The sequence below is a fragment of the Mizuhopecten yessoensis genome, unplaced genomic scaffold (genome assembly GCF_002113885.1).
Source record: "Mizuhopecten yessoensis strain PY_sf001 unplaced genomic scaffold, ASM211388v2 scaffold10333, whole genome shotgun sequence".
Taxonomy (NCBI): Eukaryota; Metazoa; Mollusca; class Bivalvia; order Pectinida; family Pectinidae; genus Mizuhopecten; species Mizuhopecten yessoensis.
The window spans coordinates 213,777-234,555 of NW_018408494.1; the positions used below are offsets into that span (position 1 = coordinate 213,777).

General features: G+C 35.6%; 1 protein-coding gene across 1 annotated transcript in view; it reads left to right on the plus strand.

Moving 5' to 3' along the window:
- LOC110460247 (ER membrane protein complex subunit 1-like) overlaps positions 1–19,795 on the plus strand; it is a 20,208-nt gene extending 413 nt beyond the window's left edge. The window contains exons 2-25 of the mRNA XM_021513061.1: positions 537–664; positions 2,165–2,230; positions 3,161–3,269; positions 3,805–3,830; positions 4,287–4,374; positions 4,761–4,919; positions 5,968–6,076; positions 6,708–6,872; positions 7,204–7,275; positions 9,096–9,194; positions 9,953–10,046; positions 10,444–10,560; positions 11,008–11,063; positions 11,676–11,831; positions 12,440–12,604; positions 12,958–13,128; positions 13,746–13,868; positions 15,292–15,376; positions 15,657–15,773; positions 16,119–16,240; positions 16,787–16,997; positions 18,104–18,188; positions 18,553–18,701; positions 19,114–19,795. Coding sequence (XP_021368736.1) covers positions 537–664; positions 2,165–2,230; positions 3,161–3,269; positions 3,805–3,830; positions 4,287–4,374; positions 4,761–4,919; positions 5,968–6,076; positions 6,708–6,872; positions 7,204–7,275; positions 9,096–9,194; positions 9,953–10,046; positions 10,444–10,560; positions 11,008–11,063; positions 11,676–11,831; positions 12,440–12,604; positions 12,958–13,128; positions 13,746–13,868; positions 15,292–15,376; positions 15,657–15,773; positions 16,119–16,240; positions 16,787–16,997; positions 18,104–18,188; positions 18,553–18,701; positions 19,114–19,274 — 2,833 coding nt within the window. The 3' untranslated portion in view covers positions 19,275–19,795. The remainder of the gene's footprint in view (positions 1–536; positions 665–2,164; positions 2,231–3,160; positions 3,270–3,804; positions 3,831–4,286; positions 4,375–4,760; positions 4,920–5,967; positions 6,077–6,707; positions 6,873–7,203; positions 7,276–9,095; positions 9,195–9,952; positions 10,047–10,443; positions 10,561–11,007; positions 11,064–11,675; positions 11,832–12,439; positions 12,605–12,957; positions 13,129–13,745; positions 13,869–15,291; positions 15,377–15,656; positions 15,774–16,118; positions 16,241–16,786; positions 16,998–18,103; positions 18,189–18,552; positions 18,702–19,113) is intronic.
- Positions 19,796–20,779: the final 984 nt, after the last annotated feature.

Sequence of the window (20,779 nt, forward strand, 5' to 3'; positions counted from 1 at the left end):
CCCCCCCGATAGTGAATATCTTATCTTTAGTATAATTTATCCATAAACATAACACCGAAACCTATGGTTAATTGTTGAATGGACATTGGTGTTGAATTGACTTACTCATAAATAAATATCTCGTTCTGAATGAATGTTTGAGCAAAGTCTATAGCTGTGTTCCCCAGTCCAGTGCTTTATAGAAGCTTGCATATTAAACTTAATCAGCTCATAAACATTTGTATCGTACAAAGTTACCGGTAACTTCAACCAGAAAGCAGAGCTTTACTGGTAATGAATTGTGTCAGCAGATATAAACTGGAGAAGGAGATTTCAAAAGTTGTCCAGCAATTCTCGGATTCTTATATACTTATTTTTTTTCTAAGATGTTTTGTTAAAGGCTTTGTGTGTTAAGTTTGTTTCTTCCATCAAACTAAGTTGCACGAGATAAGTAAGACACATACATCTTAGTAGTACAAAGTAAAATGGGTTCGTGAGTGAATATTGTTTATTTTGTAAAATCTGTATTTATGATGTTTGTTATTATTACGTTGCAGGAGACAGCAGTATGTCGGACATATTGACCATCTGTTTTGGGACCAGTCCGTTACTTTGGGTAAAAGGATTCTAGTGGCAACGGACCAACATTTAGTTGCAGCTATCCATAGCCATAACGGAAGCATTGGTAAAAAAGATTATATGTATATGAAAAGTTATAAAAAAATCAGAAACATGTAGATCTTTAACGAATTAGCAAGTTCATTATCAATCTACTGACGCTTTACACATAGGTACACATAGATACAAGTTATGTTGTCATTAATAAAAGGGTAATTAATGTATAATTTGACATCATTCATAAAGAAAGCGTCTGAAGATTGTTAATGAAAGCACTAATGCTTTACTGATCTGTGTTTCTGTTGTTGTTTTTTTTAAATTAATATGATAACAATACATTTTAGTATAAACATATATATATATGTGTGTATAGGTCTCATAAATAATAACGACAGTATAATCCAATATTGGCACTGGATCCGAACAAACAAATGTTAGTTGGATATATATGTATGGGCAAAGAAGTAATAACATCAGTGCAGGCAAAGATATTTGTCAAATTTTCAGGGTCCTGCCCCTTTATCAAGACAGGAACGTGAAGATTTACATATCACAACATAAAACAGTCACCATGAAACAATAATACAATACTGTACAGAAGTTACTTAGATAAAAATATGCTTATTATAGTAAATAACTCATCTTGAATATGTGAGATCAAGTGAATTTAAACAAAAAATCTGCATATGGTATGTAAAATCATCTTGATAAAGGGACAGATTGCCCTGAAAATTTGACAAATTTCTTTGTCTGCACTGTCGTTATTACTTTGCCCATATATCTATTCAAGTAATACGCATCCAACCAACATTTGTTTGTTCAGATCCAGTGCTAGTATTGGATCATACTGTTGTTATAACTTATGAGATCTATATAGATATGTATGTAGTTTTTAATGTCCATGTGACAGTAAAAATATATAAAAGACAAAACACGAAGACGATATTTGGCTAAGCTAGCGCTTTCGTCCATCTTGGGGCTCTTAAGGCGATTTTAATTTATTTGTTACGTCATAAATGATGGAATATATGGAAAAAGAAACTGAGCATATTACAACTGCTCAAATGATTACATTGTTCAATAGTAAAAGTTAAAAACATCTGATAGTAAAAATGAATCTCAAAGAAGTACAATACTTAGTTCATCAGAAAATAATCAACATACAGAATTTGTAAATTTAAACTTATAAGAGGTGCTCGAAATTTCCCGCGTTCAGGCCCGGTTTTAGAATTTCAATAATAATCTTTAACTGATGAAGGCAAGGGTCACACACTTACTCTGGTGTTATGTGGGACACTGTAAGACAAAGCTTGGGACCGAAGTTTTAAAAGGCTTGTGCTGCTTCAAGAAAGAGGAATTAGAAAATATGTTTCTTTGCATTTTTAGTTCATCATTTTATAATTCTGTTTCAGAGTTAAGCTTACCATTAACAATATTGAATATCTGATTTTTTTAACAACAAACCAAAGAGGGGTATAATAGGACTCCTTGGAAAATGTTCAGATTTATCTATTTACCACAATGAACGTGTTAGAGATATATCTGAAGTTTATGATGTTAATTTCAGCATGGAGAAAAATACAGGAAGATGATAACAGAGGAGTAATAGATGCAATTGACCATCAAAATAACGGTAAGAAATTGTCAAAACATCTAAATGTACAGGTATGTTAGTAATAAAGTGCATATCCAATTCACTGATATAAAAATAACAAGAAGGTAAGTGATGGAGCATCGACACCAGGGATTCCGTGAATTAGGAGTTTTTATTTGTTGACATGTTTCGGTAGGCTAGGCCTGCCGTCATCAGAACAATTTTACAGTGGCATTGTAGAGCTAAGGTGCAAATTACAGTTCACAATATAATGACATCATTATATTGTTATTTAGATCACATGATATAAACCAGTTTTGGCAGGAAATTGTGACTGCAAATTGGCGACGTTGTTATCAGCTACAATATAAACAGTGGTAAAAAGCAAGACTGGCTTTGTTTTATTCTTAAATGACAATAAAATACAATGTATACCCAAAGGACATTAGATATTTCTACTAAAATTACACATGAACCATGTATCAATAAAGTCAATTAAAGTGTCCTCATACTTTTACTTCCTGGTAGACATGTTCAGTCAGTGTTCTTTAAGTTCCATGTGGGCATTGCCATACATACAGTATGGGGCAGGTCGGTCGGCTGGGGATGGTAAAATATATATACTTGGACAGGAATGTTTGGTAGTGCCATTGTAGTTTGTGGGAGGAGTTTATTCTGGCTCTTTTCTTAGGGTTGGAATCTTACATAAACTATATAAAAATAGTAAAGTAAAGTTTGTGTAAAATCTTGTGTCAATAATGTTATGTTCTTGTGAATTGTGTAATTATTGATCAATTATGATGTGTTACACTTGAATAGCAAGGGTAACCTGTATAATAGAAACACATAAATTACACACCTGTATAATAGAAACACATAAATTACACACCTGTATAATTATAACACTTATTTTGTTATACACGTATACCATTAACAACCCCTTTGTTACACTATACACACATATTACAGCTTTAGTAACAGTCAACGGAGGGGGAAGATTTGTCAGGAGCTGGCAACCAAGCAGTGGCTCCCTCTACTGGGAAGTTGAACTTTTCAAATCTAGTGACTCGAGCACAAGGTAGGTAACCTATTTTGTTTTGTTAGTACATGTATTACAAGCAGGATCCAATTGCATGTTGATGACCCTCTAGCTATATCTTTTAGTAATGGATCAAAACATTTCTAAAAATATGTTCAGAAAAAAACCTACAAAAACAAATGCACTTTTCACTTTCCTGGTGACATTATAATATCAACAATATTTATGAGAGGGTGGATAATATTAATCTACATTATGTTTTATTTCACTTATGTGAAAAAGTGTTCTACTTAAGTTAAAAACATTTCCTAATAAGGTCAATAAAACTCATTTCACTGAAGTTAAATTCTTTTTTCACTAAAGTGAAATAGTTCATAATATGAAAAAAACGTTTATTTACGTAAGGTAAAAAGAATTTTGCTTAATTAAAATAAATATGAAGTATTTTTTACCTTAAGATGAATTAATATTAAATGTTAAAACGGCTTGCCATAGGACTGATTATTTAACAAGATAGATTGAGGTCATTGGTGACTTATTGAAATTTAATTTAGTAATAATTGTTCTTTTACAGAGGAGACATAAGGATCTACAGTAAAGGTAAGGCAACAGTATCTGTTCAGCTTGAAGAATTATCAGTGTCTAGAAATATAGGATAAGATTCAAAGATACAGAGTTATCATTTATAGATGCAATTTATAATCCTTTTAAATGCTTTAATAAGTTAAAGCCACTAGTCAGCTGATGAAGTAAATGCTATAAAGTTTGTTTTGAGTGGTAATTTCCTCTGACCCTGATATCTATTATTTAACATGATAAGTGATACCAAACTTTGACTGGTCAATCATGCTAGTAGTGTTAAGTACGATTTGTCCAGGATTTCACTAGCCTCAGATTAGTGGACTATCCTTACTGTCCAGCCCTGCATAATATAACTTGTTCTTGTTCTTCATTATAAGCTATAGATAAGGATTCAAATTCCTAGATAATGGATTTGAATGGAAAAGTACTATAATGAAATAAAACAATTTGTTACGTTTTTTCACTACCATTCAGATGAGGTGTTGGCACTGTCACCAACAGCAGTGCACAAACTTAACCTACACAACGGCAAGGAGAAGTGGGCACTGCAGCTACCAGCAAAGTAAGTCATAGTACCATAGTGCTTTTTTATACGTACAGACAATGGGAGAGGAGGTATATGAAAGGAAAAAAATGTTACAGTGTCCTAATTGTTTTTAACGTGAGATTCAGTATCTACTGAAATACTTGAAAACAGAAAAAATATAGACACATTAGTTTTTAAATGAAAGAAAAAAATATATAAAATGAAGAATTACAAAAAAAGCAAGCTTGTGTGTTTTTTTTATATCATGACTCATGTATTATTTCTTTGTGTCAGATAATTTGAATTTCTGTAAGTATGGATTACAGCCAAGGTTAGTTTGCTCAATTATGTCCCTTAGTTGAAAGCATGCATTTATCCAGTCTGTTCAGCACAGTCTACACGACTGTTTTATTTTCTTCCAGGGACAATGTGGTATTTGGAAGACTGGTTTTACATGGGAGCAACCTATATGTAGTCGGACGATCGGCTGGGGCTCACGTTATGGTGATTTCTTCAGACAGTGAGGGGACCCTAAAGCAACAGCGATCTGTACCCGCCGCCTGGATAAAGGAAGAGACAGAGTAAGTCACCTGGTGATCAGAGTCGATTCCCCTTTTGTCTTGTTATCTTACCTTATAACTACAAATGACGGGTGCCTTCTGGTGGCTGTTACTGATAACTTCTATTTTCATTTTGAACAAATATACCTTGCATTTTTGAACTTTCAAGTCAAGGGTACCAACAAGTTACACTATTTTATTACCATTGTCACAACTGAAATAGTGCATAAGTCCTATTCAAAAAATATTCCATGAAAATCACATGTTATGCATTTTACAGAATTGTAGTTGTTTGAAATTTTACTGTTTGAAAATAGTACTACTTACAATAATAAAGAAAAAAAGGACAAGAAAAGTGAGACTCAAACTGGGAACCTTTACATTGCAAAGCCACACTTAACTAGTGTTGCCAAACAGGTTTGATAAAAGCACAATATCAAAATAAGTCACAGTGCAATTTATGGGCCGCGACGCGTATGAGAAACTATTAAGGTGAAGTTACTTTGGGCTAGAAAAACTCCTTCTGGTTTCTTCATCTTCTGTATAGAAGGGAGAATACTCCACGTCAATAAACTCTGGGTGGAACTCTTCTGTATAGAAGGGAGAATACTCCACGTCAATAAACTCTGGGTGGAACTCTTCTGTATAGAAGGGAGAATACTCCACGTCAATAAACTCTGGGTGGAACTCTTCTGTATAGAAGGGAGAATACTCCACGTCAATAAACTCTGGGTGGAACTCTTCTGTATAGAAGGGAGAATACTCCACGTCAATAAACTCTGGGTGGAACTCTTCTGTATAGAAGGGAGAATACTCCACGTCAATAAACTCTGGGTGGAACTCTTCTGTATAGAAGGGAGAATACTCCACGTCAATAAACTCTGGGTGGAACTCTTCTGTATAGAAGGGAGAATACTCCACGTCAATAAACTCTGGGTGGAACTCTTCTATGTGAATTTAACTGATACAGTGGTACCCATTGCCTTAATTATGACTCTGTTAGATTTAAATGATGGCATTGTATATATACGTAAGAATTGATAGTCTGATATGTATCTATCTGTTACAGTTGTGAAACTCTAGATGAGGGAGTCCTGCTGTGTTACGATGACGTTTCATCCAACTTACAACTACTAAACTTGGAATCTGGCCAGCTGTTTGTAGAGGTTCAGTTACAGGTACGTACATGGTCAGGTGTTTCTACAGGTGTGTTATAGGTAGACACAACATCTCAATGATGCTATGGCTGTGAAATCATAACTAACTATGAGATAAGTGATAGTGTTTTTAACATATTGTCAACCTAGTATTTTCATTATTTTGGCTTCAGCGATTGGTCTTAAGTATCAGTAAAAAATACTTTATTGAATATGTCTGTATTTTGAGGGGAAAAGTGAATAAATTTTAAATTTGGTACAATTTATACCTTGTTAAAATTTAAGAATTAATCATTATTTTGATATTTTGCTTTGTATTTAACAAAACAAACAACAATTAATTTTATTAAAAAATGACTAGGTACTAGTATTTTGCTTTTATGAAAATAAAAAGCCTCCTATTTGGCCTCTTATATAAATTTATTTCTGAATAATTCTTTCAAGATAAGGGTTAACTATATTTCAATGACATTGACTTGTTTCAACTGCATCTCAGCATACAGAAAGTATTTCATTCTTCACCAGCAAAATGATTTTTTCTTTGTACTGTCACTCTTAAAATTCTATAAAGGTGAATCCTTACACATACAAACTCATAAAATAATAAATTTGATATTCTTCAGTAAATCATTGGTTTCTTTTTCTTTAAAAGGAGCTTGGATTATCAGCTGAAGGAAAAGCTATGTCGTTGGAGAAGCTCCGCCTCCATACTTCTGATCATGCCAAATCTCATCTGCTTCTCCGTATCGGAGGTAACCACATGGCTATCCTCAAAGTCAGCAAAGATCGCGTTCAGGTGGTGAAGGATCTGCCCAAGGTAGGAACTGCCATCAATTGATGGAAAGTCTTGCTTCAGAATGTACAACAGAGTCCACCTGATCAGTCTTATATTGTTTCCTAGGATATATAGTTATTAAGTACAAATTTAAAATAAACTACATAGATGAGAAAAAGACCAGAACTGGGTCACATTATTAAATACAAAATTTGAAATAAACTACATCACATTGAGGTAAGGGTAGACAAAAATAACAGTGTTGATGCAATCTGCATTATTTCCTAAAATGGTGAAGTGATTGTACAATATGTGAAGTTTTGTGATGAGTAGGTTTGTTCACTGTCAACCTGTTTGTTACTTGTGATTGTAGGTATCAGCTGCCTATGTGACTAAAGTTGAGGACCTGGACATTCTGTTGACACTCCAGAGAGTATCCAAACAGGTAAACAATCCAGAGAGATTCCAAACAGATAAACAATCCAGAGACATTCCAAACAGGTAAACGATCCAGATAGTATTCAAGTGGGTATAAAATCCAGAGAGCATCCAAACAGATGAACAATCCAGAGAGCATCCAAACAGGTAAACAATCCAGAGAGCATCCAAACAGGTAAACACTCCAAAAAGCATCTGAACAGATAAACACTCTAGAAAGCATCCAATCAGATAAATAATCTAGAGGGCATCAAAACAGGTAAACAATCTCGAGAGCTTCCAAACAGTTGAACAATCCAGAAGCATCCAAACAGGGAAACTATCTAGAGAGCATCTGAACAGATAAACACTCTAGAAAGCATCCAATCAGATAAACAATCTAGAGGGCATCCAAACAGGTAAACAATCTCGAGAGCTTCCAAATAGTTGAACAATCCAGAGAGCATCCAAACAGTTGAACAATCCAGAGGGCATCCAAACAGGTAAACAATCCAGAGAGCATCCTAACCGGTGAACAATCCAGAGAGCATCCAAACAGGTGAACAATCCAGAGAGACCCTAAACAGGTGAACAATCCAGAGAGCCCCCAAACAGGTGAACAATCTAGAGAGCATCCAAACAGGTAAACAATCCAGAGAGCATCCAAACAGGTAAACACTCTATAAAGGATCCAAACAGATAAACAATCCAGAAAGCATCCAAACAGATGAACAATCCAGAGAGCATCCAAACAGGTAAACAATCTAGAGAGCATCCGAACAGGTAAAACATTCAGAAATAAGTTGAGGAAGCAGGACTTAGGTGTAAATTCAGGCGGCAGCAACGTTAAGCTTTTGCATTTAGCTCTGTTTCTCAAAAAGTATAAGTGCTAGACAAACCAAACTTGTACCATACATGTCAGATGTGTCTTATTTACATCAACTCAATCCATGCATCAGTTGCTGAATGTGCCCTACATTTCATGGTCAAGTGACATTGGCAGCATCTTTATCAATGTTAAGTTTTTTAAGTGTTTTATGCTGTATCTCAAAAAGTTAAAGTGTTAGACTAAATAAACTTGGACTGTAGTTGTTTCAGACATAGTGCATCTCAAACCATACATCAGTTGCTGAATGTGCACTATATTTCGTGGTCAAGTGACTTTCACAGCATCTTCATCAAAGTTCTGTTTTTGCGTTTAGCTGTGTGTTTTTGCTTTCATAGGAAATGATTTTATTTTGGTAGTGTCCATATAGTGACAACACAGAGCAACTGTAAATATATATATATATATATATATATATATATATATATCGGGGCATGAATTGGGAAAAGGCTGTCAATGTCAATTGGGTAAAATCACCGAAAAACTGCTTTTCTTTTGAGATTAAGAATTTTTCAAGAGAGTTTAGGAATTATTATATCATATTTTATTGTGGACACAACATCCATGTGTTCACAAATACACTTGCACAAATTGAGATTCCCAAAATTGTAACCCGCTAATATTTTCTTGACACAAAGGAACAAAAATAAATACTTATAAGAATCAAATTTTATGGGACATATTAAGGTGATGCATTGTCCATTCGTCCGTCCATGCATCCGTCAATTAACAATTCTTGTCATGAAACTCAACATTGACATGAAAATTCCGAACTTCGGGTCAAACTAACAATGCTTCACACATTTAATCTTGTGATTAAGCGGGGACAGGCGAGACATCTAATTAGGTGTAATTCTTGTTGGTTTCTATATCTTCACAGAATTTTAAATCTTTTTGTTTTAATGCTTAAACTAAAGGATGATAATTTCCACAATAGTTATTTTGTCGTTTTCTGTTTACAGAGTGTACTACTTGTTGGATATGATCTGGCCTCAGGAGGAGAGATAACAGAATTATCCCAAAGTATCACCCTTCCTGCCAGCCATGGTCTACCTACAAAGGTGAGATAGAACTTAACCCCTTTGAACTAGGATCTGTCCATATAGGTGAAATCATAGAACACCCTCACTCCCAACACTGGTCTGCATATTCCGTCTTTTTGTATTGCAGAGTTATCTGCTCTTGTGAGCAGGTATGGATTGTAACCTCATTGTTTGTGAGAGTAACGTCATCAATTTTTGAGAAAACCAAAATCAATACCTGCTCACAAGAGAAGATAACTCTGCAATATGCAAATACGGAATAATGGTTAGATGACATAACTGTGCCAGAAGATCACCTTTCTCCAAATCATGGTCTGCCCCACATAGTTCACATAGCCGAAAATTCTCCAGATGGACATACAGTGGTGGTTACCTCTACATCAAAAGAAATCTTTCCAAATTATCAAGGTCTTTGATGAAGGTCCTATGCAAATACATACATGATGTAACATTAATGAGGTCACAGGAAGCCAACCATAGTCTTCTATTACAACAAACTTGATGAAACAAAGCCTTCCAGTCCCGACAATTAGTGTTAATGAAAATCCACAGCGGAAGTAAGGACAACACATTTCCTCTGGAAACCAAACACTCTGATGGCAGACTTCAAATTTTATGGTGACGGTTAGGTTGATCAGACTTGGTACATAAGGGGAGACTTATCCGATCAGTGGCAATGTCATGTGAAAGGATACAACAATTATGGAACTTTTAAGCCAAAAACATAAAGATTATGGGAAGGTTGCCTGATACATTACATGTCTGTTGTTTTGTAGCTGGACGCTGTGGTGGTGAAGAAGAATGGTCGCTTGGCATACAAGGCTTTGGTGCGATCTGAGGATCAGTCCCTTCAGCTGGTCCAAAAGTCAGGTAGGGCTTGTACTTATCATTAGTCGGCATTAGTTTCATCATTGTAAAGTGTAAAAAACAGGTTTTCATAACATGTTATAATGATATCACCACTAGACAAAAAGCCAATTAACTCATTTGCCCTATAGATACATCTGCATGAAACATTTACTTATTGATGTCTACCGACAGTCACATGCAAGCAACATGGTTTGCCATATTGGAAATCTAATACCATATTTATCCTCAAATAATCCCCCTTCTCTTGTGGGAAATTTTGGCACTTAAGTTTGGAAAGATTTTATATGTGAACAAAATTTTATATAAATTCAATAGTCCGTAAACAGAGGAGTACCCACCCTATATTTGTGGGCAGGGATTTAATTTGCTAAATATTTTTTCTTGTTCACCACTGTAGGACGAGTTTCCTGGAAGAGAGAGGAAGCTCTGGCATCTGTACTATCTGTAGAGATGGTGGATTTCCCAGTGTCTGAAAACCAGGCTAAGTACGAGGACGAGTTTGGTGCTCAGAAAGGTGAGGCAATCGACTGAAAGGCTGTCGGTGTGTAAATGGCAAACAAACAGCGAATCGTACGAGTTTGGCTGCTTATTCTGTTTCTGTTTTGTATTTAATTCTAAGCATAAACAAGGGAAAAGATATTGTCTACGATTGATAACTGAAATAGAATATGAGCAGAAGGCTATGATATATATCTACCATATTATAATATTGACCATTAAATAATCATTTCTTTTGTAATAGACTGGTTTACTTTTAGCTCATGTTTGTTGATTAGAATTTAGAAGACAGAACCAGATTTATGAAGATAACGTATATACTGAGTTTATTGATGGTGGCCGCGTAATGGTAGAAGTACTGTCAGTAGGCTCGTTTTAGTTATTTGGGCTGTCAAGGCACACTTGGCTTTGTTGTTACAAATATTACATTTAATATTCAACGGTATATTTGGTCACATTTCAGAGGATGTTGTCAGCATGTTTGTCAAGAGATTTGCTACACAGTTTCAACAGTTAAAGGTAAGTACACTAAATCCTGCATTTTGTGACAGTCAAATGAGAGATGATACCATTGAGTAAAACCTATTGATCTGGCTCCAACTAGTCAAAATATTTCTGAAAAATACCCTTGTCCAGAAATGCTTGATATAAGGGCTGTTTCCGAATAACATTGGAACCCGCTTATTATGATATTCTATTTGCCGGAAAAAATATCATAATAACCGATATATCATGATAACCGAACAAGCTGTTTTCGATTGTTTTTATGTTGTCTGAACCAGAAGTCAGGTGCCCTTTGTTAATCAGACATAGATTGATGTAGAATTGTATTGGAGCGGTGTTAAGTGGTTTTTTAAAAGGACGCACCACCCATCAAATATTGATTTGATTAAAGGAATGATAGGCAGATAGGTATTTAACTGTCATACTACAAAACAATTATCATAACAGGTGTATAACAACTCATTGTAGAATAGCCCTTACAAAAACTGGCCATCTTTGCAGCACTGAACAATTCTTGTACTTCATTTTGATATCAGGACAGCATCAATAGAAACATTAGGTTTCAACTCCTGTGCCTCTACTGCAGACTTAAACTTGAATTATATCATACTTCCCTGTCTGTTTCAGAACCTGGTCATCCATCAGCTACAAAAGCTGCAGGGCCATCGCCATCACAGTGTCCTGGAGGCTGACGCTTTGGAAGAGGACGAGGAGGAGGAGGAACTGACACGTGACGAGTTCAACATCAATAAAATGATCGTAGTGGTCACCGGAGCTGGCAAGGTAAGTCTATGTACCATATTTCAACGCAAATAACACCCCACTTGCCTATAAAGCCCCAACTCTTCTTTGGCAAATGTCCTGGGGACAGGGCGGTTCCAGTATTTGAAATCTTTTGACCATAGGAAAACAAAAATGTGTGTGATAAAAAAATCCAGGCAAAATATACATGATTTCTTGACAATAGAATATTAAACCCATAGGAGAACTCAATGAATGTCTATGGGGAATCAGCTTCCAATGGAAGTTTTGATCATGGCTTTACACTTCAGAATTCAACATATTGTAATCTCTTTAAACAAATTGATGTATGAACTGTTTAGCAGATAAAGCTCTATATAAAGAGAAAATTAGCTAGTTTCAGTGTCTTTCTCTCCTTATCCTATTGGAAGATAATATGCCCTGGAACCTCGTTAATCCCTCAACCTCTGTTTCCAGCTTAATGTGACTAGATAGAGAACCAGCTTACTTGGACAGTTTAGAAAAGAGTCAACACTTCCTGAAATATACTGGCTAAATAGTGACTGAATCAGTGATGGAGCTCAGTATTAAGTACTTCAGACCTACAGAATGAGGAAATCTAGCTGTAATTAATTGTTATCTTGTTTCAGATCTTCGGTTTGAGAAGTACTAACGGCCATGTCCAGTGGTCTGTGTACCTGCCTGAATTGGTCGCCTTCAGAACCAATGACAAGGACAATATAATGTTGTTTGTACAGAGGACCACCGCCCATTTCCCCAACCCTCCCCAGTGTGTCATCATAGGCAAGAACAAGGTCAGTGAGGTCCTAGACACTAGACATTTCTAAATTTCAGCATGTACACACTTTGGCATCCTAGAAGCTGCTTTCAGTTAGATAGAATACAGGGTTGGTATTTAATAGACACAAAACCTGTATATATTGACTTTATATTTACCCATACACAGGCAATCTTCTGTTACCTGGAAACCTTTTGAAAAAATAATGTTACACTATCTATGTTAAATTAAGATCATTACGATTTCTAAGATATGATCTGAAAGTTTTGTTTTGCAGTTTGTAGATATAAAAATATCTTCATTGATGTATTGACCTATCCTGTAAAAAATGTTTAGTGAATTTATTGACTTATCTCCCTTTGTTTCCAGCTTACTGGTCAGGGTCTGCTTTATGCATTTAACCCTATCAGTGGTCAGCCTGTTGGAGATGTCCCGTACGGGGGACTGAGCCTCGGCTACAATGTCAAACAGGCCTACATGATTGGTGAAGTGGACGACCACTTCCTTCGTGGCATTATCTTCCTGGATGATAATCACCAGGTATAGCTTCTCTCATTCATCTCAAGAGTTGTTTTTTATTTCACTTTAAAAGTTTTACCATTTGAGTGATTGAAATATGCATTTAAAATAAAGAAATTTACCTGTAAAAATATTATTGAATTAATAGTATTAAAGAATGTAGAGTTCAGCACTGGAAGTCCAGGCACCACTGCGCCAGTTAACCAGTCAATGATTTTTGATAATTTCTCTTGAACTATGTATATCAAGCAATCATACAGAGGATACACATTACACACAAGTGTACAATCTACAAATAAATCAAGGTTTTGTAAATTATTTGTGACCATGCCTTTAACAACTAAATGTTTACAGACCCTACCTATACCGTGATACTATTTTGTCTGTAGCCATATTTCGTCTTTGCGTATTGCAGAGTTATCTTCTCTTGGGAGCAGGTATTGATTGTTACGTCATTGGTCTGTGTGAGAAAATTACGTCGTTTTCTCAAAAATTGATGACGTTACTCTCACAAACAAGTGACGTAACAATCAATACCTGCTCCCAAGAGAAGATAACTCTGCAATACGCAAAGACGGAATACATGTTGGTAGTCCTATGTTGTATGGTTACAGTAAGTTTCTGTTGTTCCATTTCAGATCCATACCTACCCAGAGACCTTCATGTCTGTAGCCATGGACGTCCTACCCAGTCTCTTTATGTATGTAGCTGACACCCAGACAGGCTTTCTGAAGGGCTTTAAGGCCAAGCTACATGATAAGGTAGACAATTCCCTACAGTTAACAAGCAGCTACCCTTGTATAACTTGTTAATGTCAATTGTATCAGTCAATTATCATCCCATCAAATGATGCTTTATATGTTATGTCAATGTTTGTCTATCTACTGTATACTTTATTTTCTTCATTTTAAAATGATCAAAGAGTTCCTCTGTCCAAGCAACAAGTACGTTACACATTCAGCTTTTTTATTTTATTTACTTTTTGTCTCGCCTGCCACTGAGTCGCGAAGCGAGACGCGTCCCTTTCCTGGCGATGGCAACATTTCTGTTAAACTCTAAATTTCTCTCTAAGAACATAAGCTATCATAATGGAACCTGGAATATACTTATATCTATATAAAACCATCCAAACACACATTTTAGATTCAGAATTTTAACAAAAATTTACTGTGAACTGGACAATATTTTCATATTTTTGGGGCCAAAAACAGCTTTATTGGATTTGATTAATGTTTTTGGGTTAGCTTAAGGTTGAAGTTTTTGGGCAAGTCTTTTTGGTTAGTGTTGGACCACCACCATCAAAAGTCTGTTGTCTATTATAAGGTTGAAGTATTTGACTTTTTACGGATTGATTGCTCAAAAATATAACGTTATTTCACTAACACAGACTGTAATTTTCCTTTAACCCAGATTTTGTAGGTGTGTGGTTCATCAACATGATCTACAACAAACCTGTTTTCTCAAACTAACAATACCAGATTAGCAACCTACAAATGTAAAACATATACAAAAGACGTGGAGATCCAAGTCTGCTCTTGGTTTGTTCAGTGAAGTTCAGCATACCCGATTTGATGGATTTCTATGGAATTTAGTAATCTGGCATAACAGTAAAACATTTAAAAGAACAGGTGACCAGACAACAAAAAATGGGGAGACTCGGCAACATGTAAATTGATTTAAAATACTGAGTCTACCCATTTCACGTTCTCTGGTCATCTGTTCTTTTTGAATGTACAACATGTTAAGGTACACTGCATGACTGCAAGACATGTTGCCATTATAAAAGGGTTTAACAATAAATTGAGGGAAACATATAAAGGAATTCTTCAGAAAAACACAATTAATGGTCCTTGAAATATGCTGGTGGTAATACAGAATATCATATAACACCAATAGCCCATGTTAAAAGGTTATCATAGTTAACACCAAAAACCTATCTTACAGAATATCATATAACACCAAAAACCCATGTTAAAAGGTTATCATAGATAACACTTATAACCGATCTTACAGAATATCATATAACACCAATAACCCATGTTAAAAGGTTATCATAGTTAACACCAAAAACCTATCTTACAGAATATCATATAACACCAAAAACCCATGTTAAAAGGTTATCATAGATAACACTTATAATCGATCTTACAGAATATCATATAACACCAATAACCCATGTTACAGGATATCATAGCTGACAATGTGTGGACTATCAACCTCCAGAAAAAACAACAGATCATCACCAATGTAGTGGGCAAGAGAGTTTTAGGTAAGTCCACCACTGTATTGCCCAAAATTGATTTAAGATTGATGATGCTGTAACAGCTAACACTGAATGTTTTGGCACCTTTGGTAAATGTTAGGTCTGAGGCTGGGAATACGGCAGTGATTGTTTGGATGAATTTCTCAACAATATAATTAGACTAGAAAACAATGGCAAAGTATTTTGTGAACTTCTATGTTCTTCAAGAAGCAGGTTGCAATGTCTTTATTTTAACATAAACATATGTGTTGTTAATTAAGAACTAATTTTGCATTGTCTTTTACAGAACAAGTACACTCTCAGGGTCGTGTATTGGGAGACAGGAGTGTATTGTATAAGTACATGAATCCCAACCTGGTTGTCGTAACGACGGAAGGAGAGGAAGCTTCCAGTCTGACTAAGGGTAGGTTTGGGATGTCACACATTGTGTCATGTGTTCAGAGATAGATATGGATGTCTCCAGGTACTCTCCCACATTAAGACATTCTGTATGCTTCCATTTGTGCTAACAAGAGTGATAAGTACAAGCTGATTGTTGTAAACTAAGTAAAGTTGATAATTTTTATAGATACCTGTTGATGATTTTTCTCCAGTGAAGTTGATATTTATATACCAGATTTAGTGCATCACTGTTTAGAAATTAATTGATATGATTGATAGAGAATTTTCTTTTTCAGTACAGTTGTTGAATATATATTAACTACATAGTGATAATATTCCTATATTAACATATGGCTTTTCTCGAAAGGTTCCAACAATTTTGTGAATATCTACCTGATTGACAGTATCACTGGTCACATTGTGTTCCACGCCAGTCACAGGAAAACAAAAGGACCAGTCAACGTGGTACATGTGGAGAACTGGGTGGTGGTGAGTATCCTCGGTGGAAACATGATCAACAATAGTAAAGTAACATGAACATTTGATTGGAAAGTTAATTAGCTGTCATTTATAAATGTCAAGAATTTTAATTTCCTATAGATTAATATGACTGTTACAGGTGTCAGGCTCTGTGCTTCCATGTCCAGAAAGTGGTCATATTTTCTTTTTGATGTCAGCATCATTTTGCCCTTGATTGTCCCCCTTGCCAGTGGACACTGTCATCAAGTAACCATATTACATGGCTACAAATTAATTTTTAATAAAACCACTAGTGATCAGTCGGGCTAGTAGTTTCTAAATTTACTAGTCCACTTACCTGAATTTTTTTACATGACAAGTAATACCAAATTTTGACTAGTCAATCCAACTACCACTAATCAAGCTGGAGATTTCACTAGTCTCAGGCTATCGGGCTATCCCCTTATTGTCTAGCCTGTGAACCTCAAATTAAACAGTTCTTCATGATCATATCATGAATGATACTTCCTTTTCCCCCATGCAAATGTACTTTAACTTACCTTCTTTTACTTTTAGTATGATTACTTCAACCAGAAGGCCCGTCGTCATGAGATTGCAGTAATTGAGTTATTCGAGGGAAAAGAGCAAGGCAACTCCTCGGCTTTCTCCTCCTTCACGGCCCCTAGGGAGCCCCTTGTTCTACGTCAGTCCTACATTATGCCAGTCCACATCACAACTATGGACGTCACTGTCACAGAGAAAGGCATCACCAGTCGCAGTCTTCTGTGTAAGTGTATGGTAAATCTGGGTGCTGCTGGATTTGTAGGCTGGTGACACCACTGGGTGCTGCTGGATTTGTAGGCTGTAACACCACTGGGTGCTGCTTGATTTGTACGCTGGTGACACCACTGGGTGCTGTTCGATTTGTAGGCTGGTGACACCACTGGGTGCTGCTGGATTTGTAGGCTGGTGACACCACTGGGTGCTGCTGGATTTGTAGGCTGGTGAAGTTGTGGCAGGCACTGGATTAGCATTATTTTCTCACCATTGTACTAGGCTGATGAGTTTTATCAGGACTGGCAAAGTCTTCATTATGTGACTAGTATATAAAAATAATTCAAGCAGACACACTGTCCATTTTCAAACAAACTCAATATGATACACAAATGTTTAGCAGAGGAGTCATGTGACCAAACAAAAACACAATACTCTTCCCAATAACACGGCAATGTCATTGAGAAGCTATTCTTTTCTAGATATTTGTCTGCTGTGAATGCAAAAATAACTACTGAATACAGTACAAGTGTGAAGCATAGTCAGATGTGAGAGTCTCAACTTAGAGATCTTTAATAAAGTGAAGACAAAAAGCTATAGTCACCATTTACCTGCCAGCAAACAAAGACCACAGTAGATATTTGATACTTCCACTATCATAAAAACGGCAAAACACATGACATGTTGTTGAATCAATTGTAGACCATTACAAACAATTCATCAGGAGGAATAACAGAGTCTAATGAAGATCTCTATGAACTACATTTGTCTATAGGTTCATACAACAGTGAACTACATTTGTCTACAGGTTCATACAACAGTGTAATACATTTGTCTATAGGTTCATACAACAGTGAACTACATTTGTCTATAGGTTCATACAACAGTGTACTACATTTGTCAATAAGTTCATACAACAGTGTACATTTCTATTGATGGTGAAATATAAACCAAATTAAGAAATTCTTGATCTATAAACACTGCAGGGAAACAATATTAATTAACTTCTCCACATAACAAAATTGTCAAAAAATTCATTATGTCATCCAGATATTCACTGTTTTTAATTCTGCTGTAAACATAGTTATTGTAAGATTTGTAATTATTTGTAAATTTTAGTTGCAATGACAGCAGGAAAGATTTTGTCCCTACCCAAAGCACTTCTGGATCCTCGACGACCAGTTATTCCATCTCAGGAAACCATGTGAGTAATACCCCAGCATTTGCCAAGGAAAAAACGAATCATTGGTAATATTGAAAGTATTTTTTTACATGACTATCAGAGATGATTTCTGTTGAAGGTTTCTGATATGTACCATCATATTTATGTGACTAAAGCTCATACCGTATTTCCCTTTCTCCAATGCATGGGATAATATTTCTAATGTCAAGAATTTATTTCTATAATGTCAAGAATGTTTTAACCCAAAATCTGACAGAAGAAATAACTGTAATGACACACTTTGGGTACACACAGCCTTGGCTAGGAATAAGGAATTGTCACACAAACAGTATCTGCTGTAGTGTTCTTTATTAAGTTCATAACATATAGATTGATTGTCTGACAGGGAGGAAGGTACCATACCCTACATCCCCGAGATCCCCATCTCTACAGAGATGATGGTGAACTATTACAACAGTGTGGACAAGATCAAGGGAATACACAGCTCTCCTGCTGGACTGGAGTCGACCTCTCTCGTATTTGTGTATGGACTAGGTGAGTGTTCTAAATGCTATATGTAGTGGCTTAAGTGCAGACCTGGTGCTCATTGAATTCCCTTGAGTGGGGAACGTGTTTTCAATGTACTTCAAATCAGGTTGTTGAAGTATTGCAACATTTGTCATGTGAGAAAATTATGCACTGCTTTAAAAATATCAGTTTAGAGTATTCATTTACCATTTTTTGTTGAAAGTATTTCAAAACAAATATTAAAGGACTTGTAACAAAAACTTATTTTGATAAAACTTTTTCTTTTAATTAAGGCATACCCGGTAGATGCATACACTGAAGAGTTGTTACTGGAGATGAATGTCTAGTTAGGTTCCATAATTGTTTCTTATAAGGGTAATCCCTTGGACAGATTTTACTGTCAGCATCAATCTAATCTTCTGTTGTTGTTTTTTCACAGATCTGTTTTACACCCGAGTGACTCCCTCCAGGATGTTTGATGTTCTCAAAGAAGATTTTGACTTTTATTTTATATCCCTTGTCCTTCTAGGGATGTTTCTAGTCACATTTTTCACACAAAAATTAGCCTCCAGAAAAGCTCTAAGTCGTGCCTGGAAATAATGATCTCATAGATAGATAAGGCTTGTAAAATCAAATTTAATTAAGAACAGAAGGAACAAAAAAAATCTCTCTTTTTTTCCTTTATCATTCACTCTCCAAGGATTATTCTTACATATTAAGATATCATGCTTTGTCATCTTTCAGAATAGAATCTTTAAATTTTATTCTCATACTATTTTTGGCCTGTATGTTTTAGACTCAATTCCTGTCTCAAGGATGTAATTAAATGTTTTAACAGGCCTGAGAGTGACCTGAATAGTTGAACATAGAACTTTTATCACAGATAAACTAAGGTTATATGGGTGACCTGACTTAACATCTGGCAGAAGTCATAGTAAAAATTAAGCTCTAAAGGATGACAAATATGTGAATACTGTATACAGAGAAATATTCGCTCAGTCAAACTTTCCCCTTCTGCTGGTAAAATCCATAATCGCCCCCTGTTATTTCACCCTTCACATTTAATAAGTATGCATGTTATCGGTATGTTTTTTATTATGTCTCCCTCGATGATAAATTTGCCCTCATTAACCCTTTCTCCCCTATGTAACTTTAGTTGACTCTACCATGCATTGATATGGAGGGGTCCATTATGGTCTACAGTGGTGAAAGGGTTAAGGAAGGCGAAAATTAAACTGCAGCAAAGATGTCCTACAGTGTGTTTTTGAGTGGGAGACTGAAAAATATAAATTTATAACAAGTCACTTGGTCATGCATCTCTCACCAAGCAAACTATAGTATATGTCCTAGGAAATGTGCTCCACAGCTTCACTTTCACCATTTTCTTTCTCTTTATTGAAGGGAAATTTATCATGTTGATGCATGATTGTAAGCATACCATGCAAAGTAATTCCACTGTGAAGGGCAAAGCTAACACGAGTCTTGTATGAATTTTACTGGTAAAGGTGAAATATTTGACTTCACAGAAATATCCCAGTATACTGTAGGAAATTGATAGGCAAACTTTACTGCCCTAAATATAATAATTATAAAATGCAAGCAGGCTAAAAGTATCTCAAAAAGTGTCGTTCTCATGTCTCACTGATTTCTATCTAAATATACCTCGGTTCAATGTGTTCCAAAAAGACGAAAGTGCTATTTTGAAAATATCTTTTTGTTATACAGCATTCTCAAAACTTAACATTGGACTTTAAATTTTACTTGGTGTATATCTGACAGAGTAATGATCAAATCCTAGGCCCATTTGTTCAAGTGCCCACAGAATACAGGTATATCTGTAAAGGAGAAGTTATCTGGCAAAATGGAAGTGTTTCCCATTGTTTTTTGAGTTTTTTCACCTTGAATTTTTCCAGAGCACCCACTGCCGCTTTGTCAGTAGATGGGTGTTCGGTACATACTCTGTCATACATCAGTCATGTACAAATGTAGTGATATCAGGTGAAGAACAAGTTGTACTACAAATATACTGTAAAGATTAAACTGTGCGTGTGGAAGTTATTACTGAGAATGGTTGATACAGTATAATGCAAGTATGACACACAATC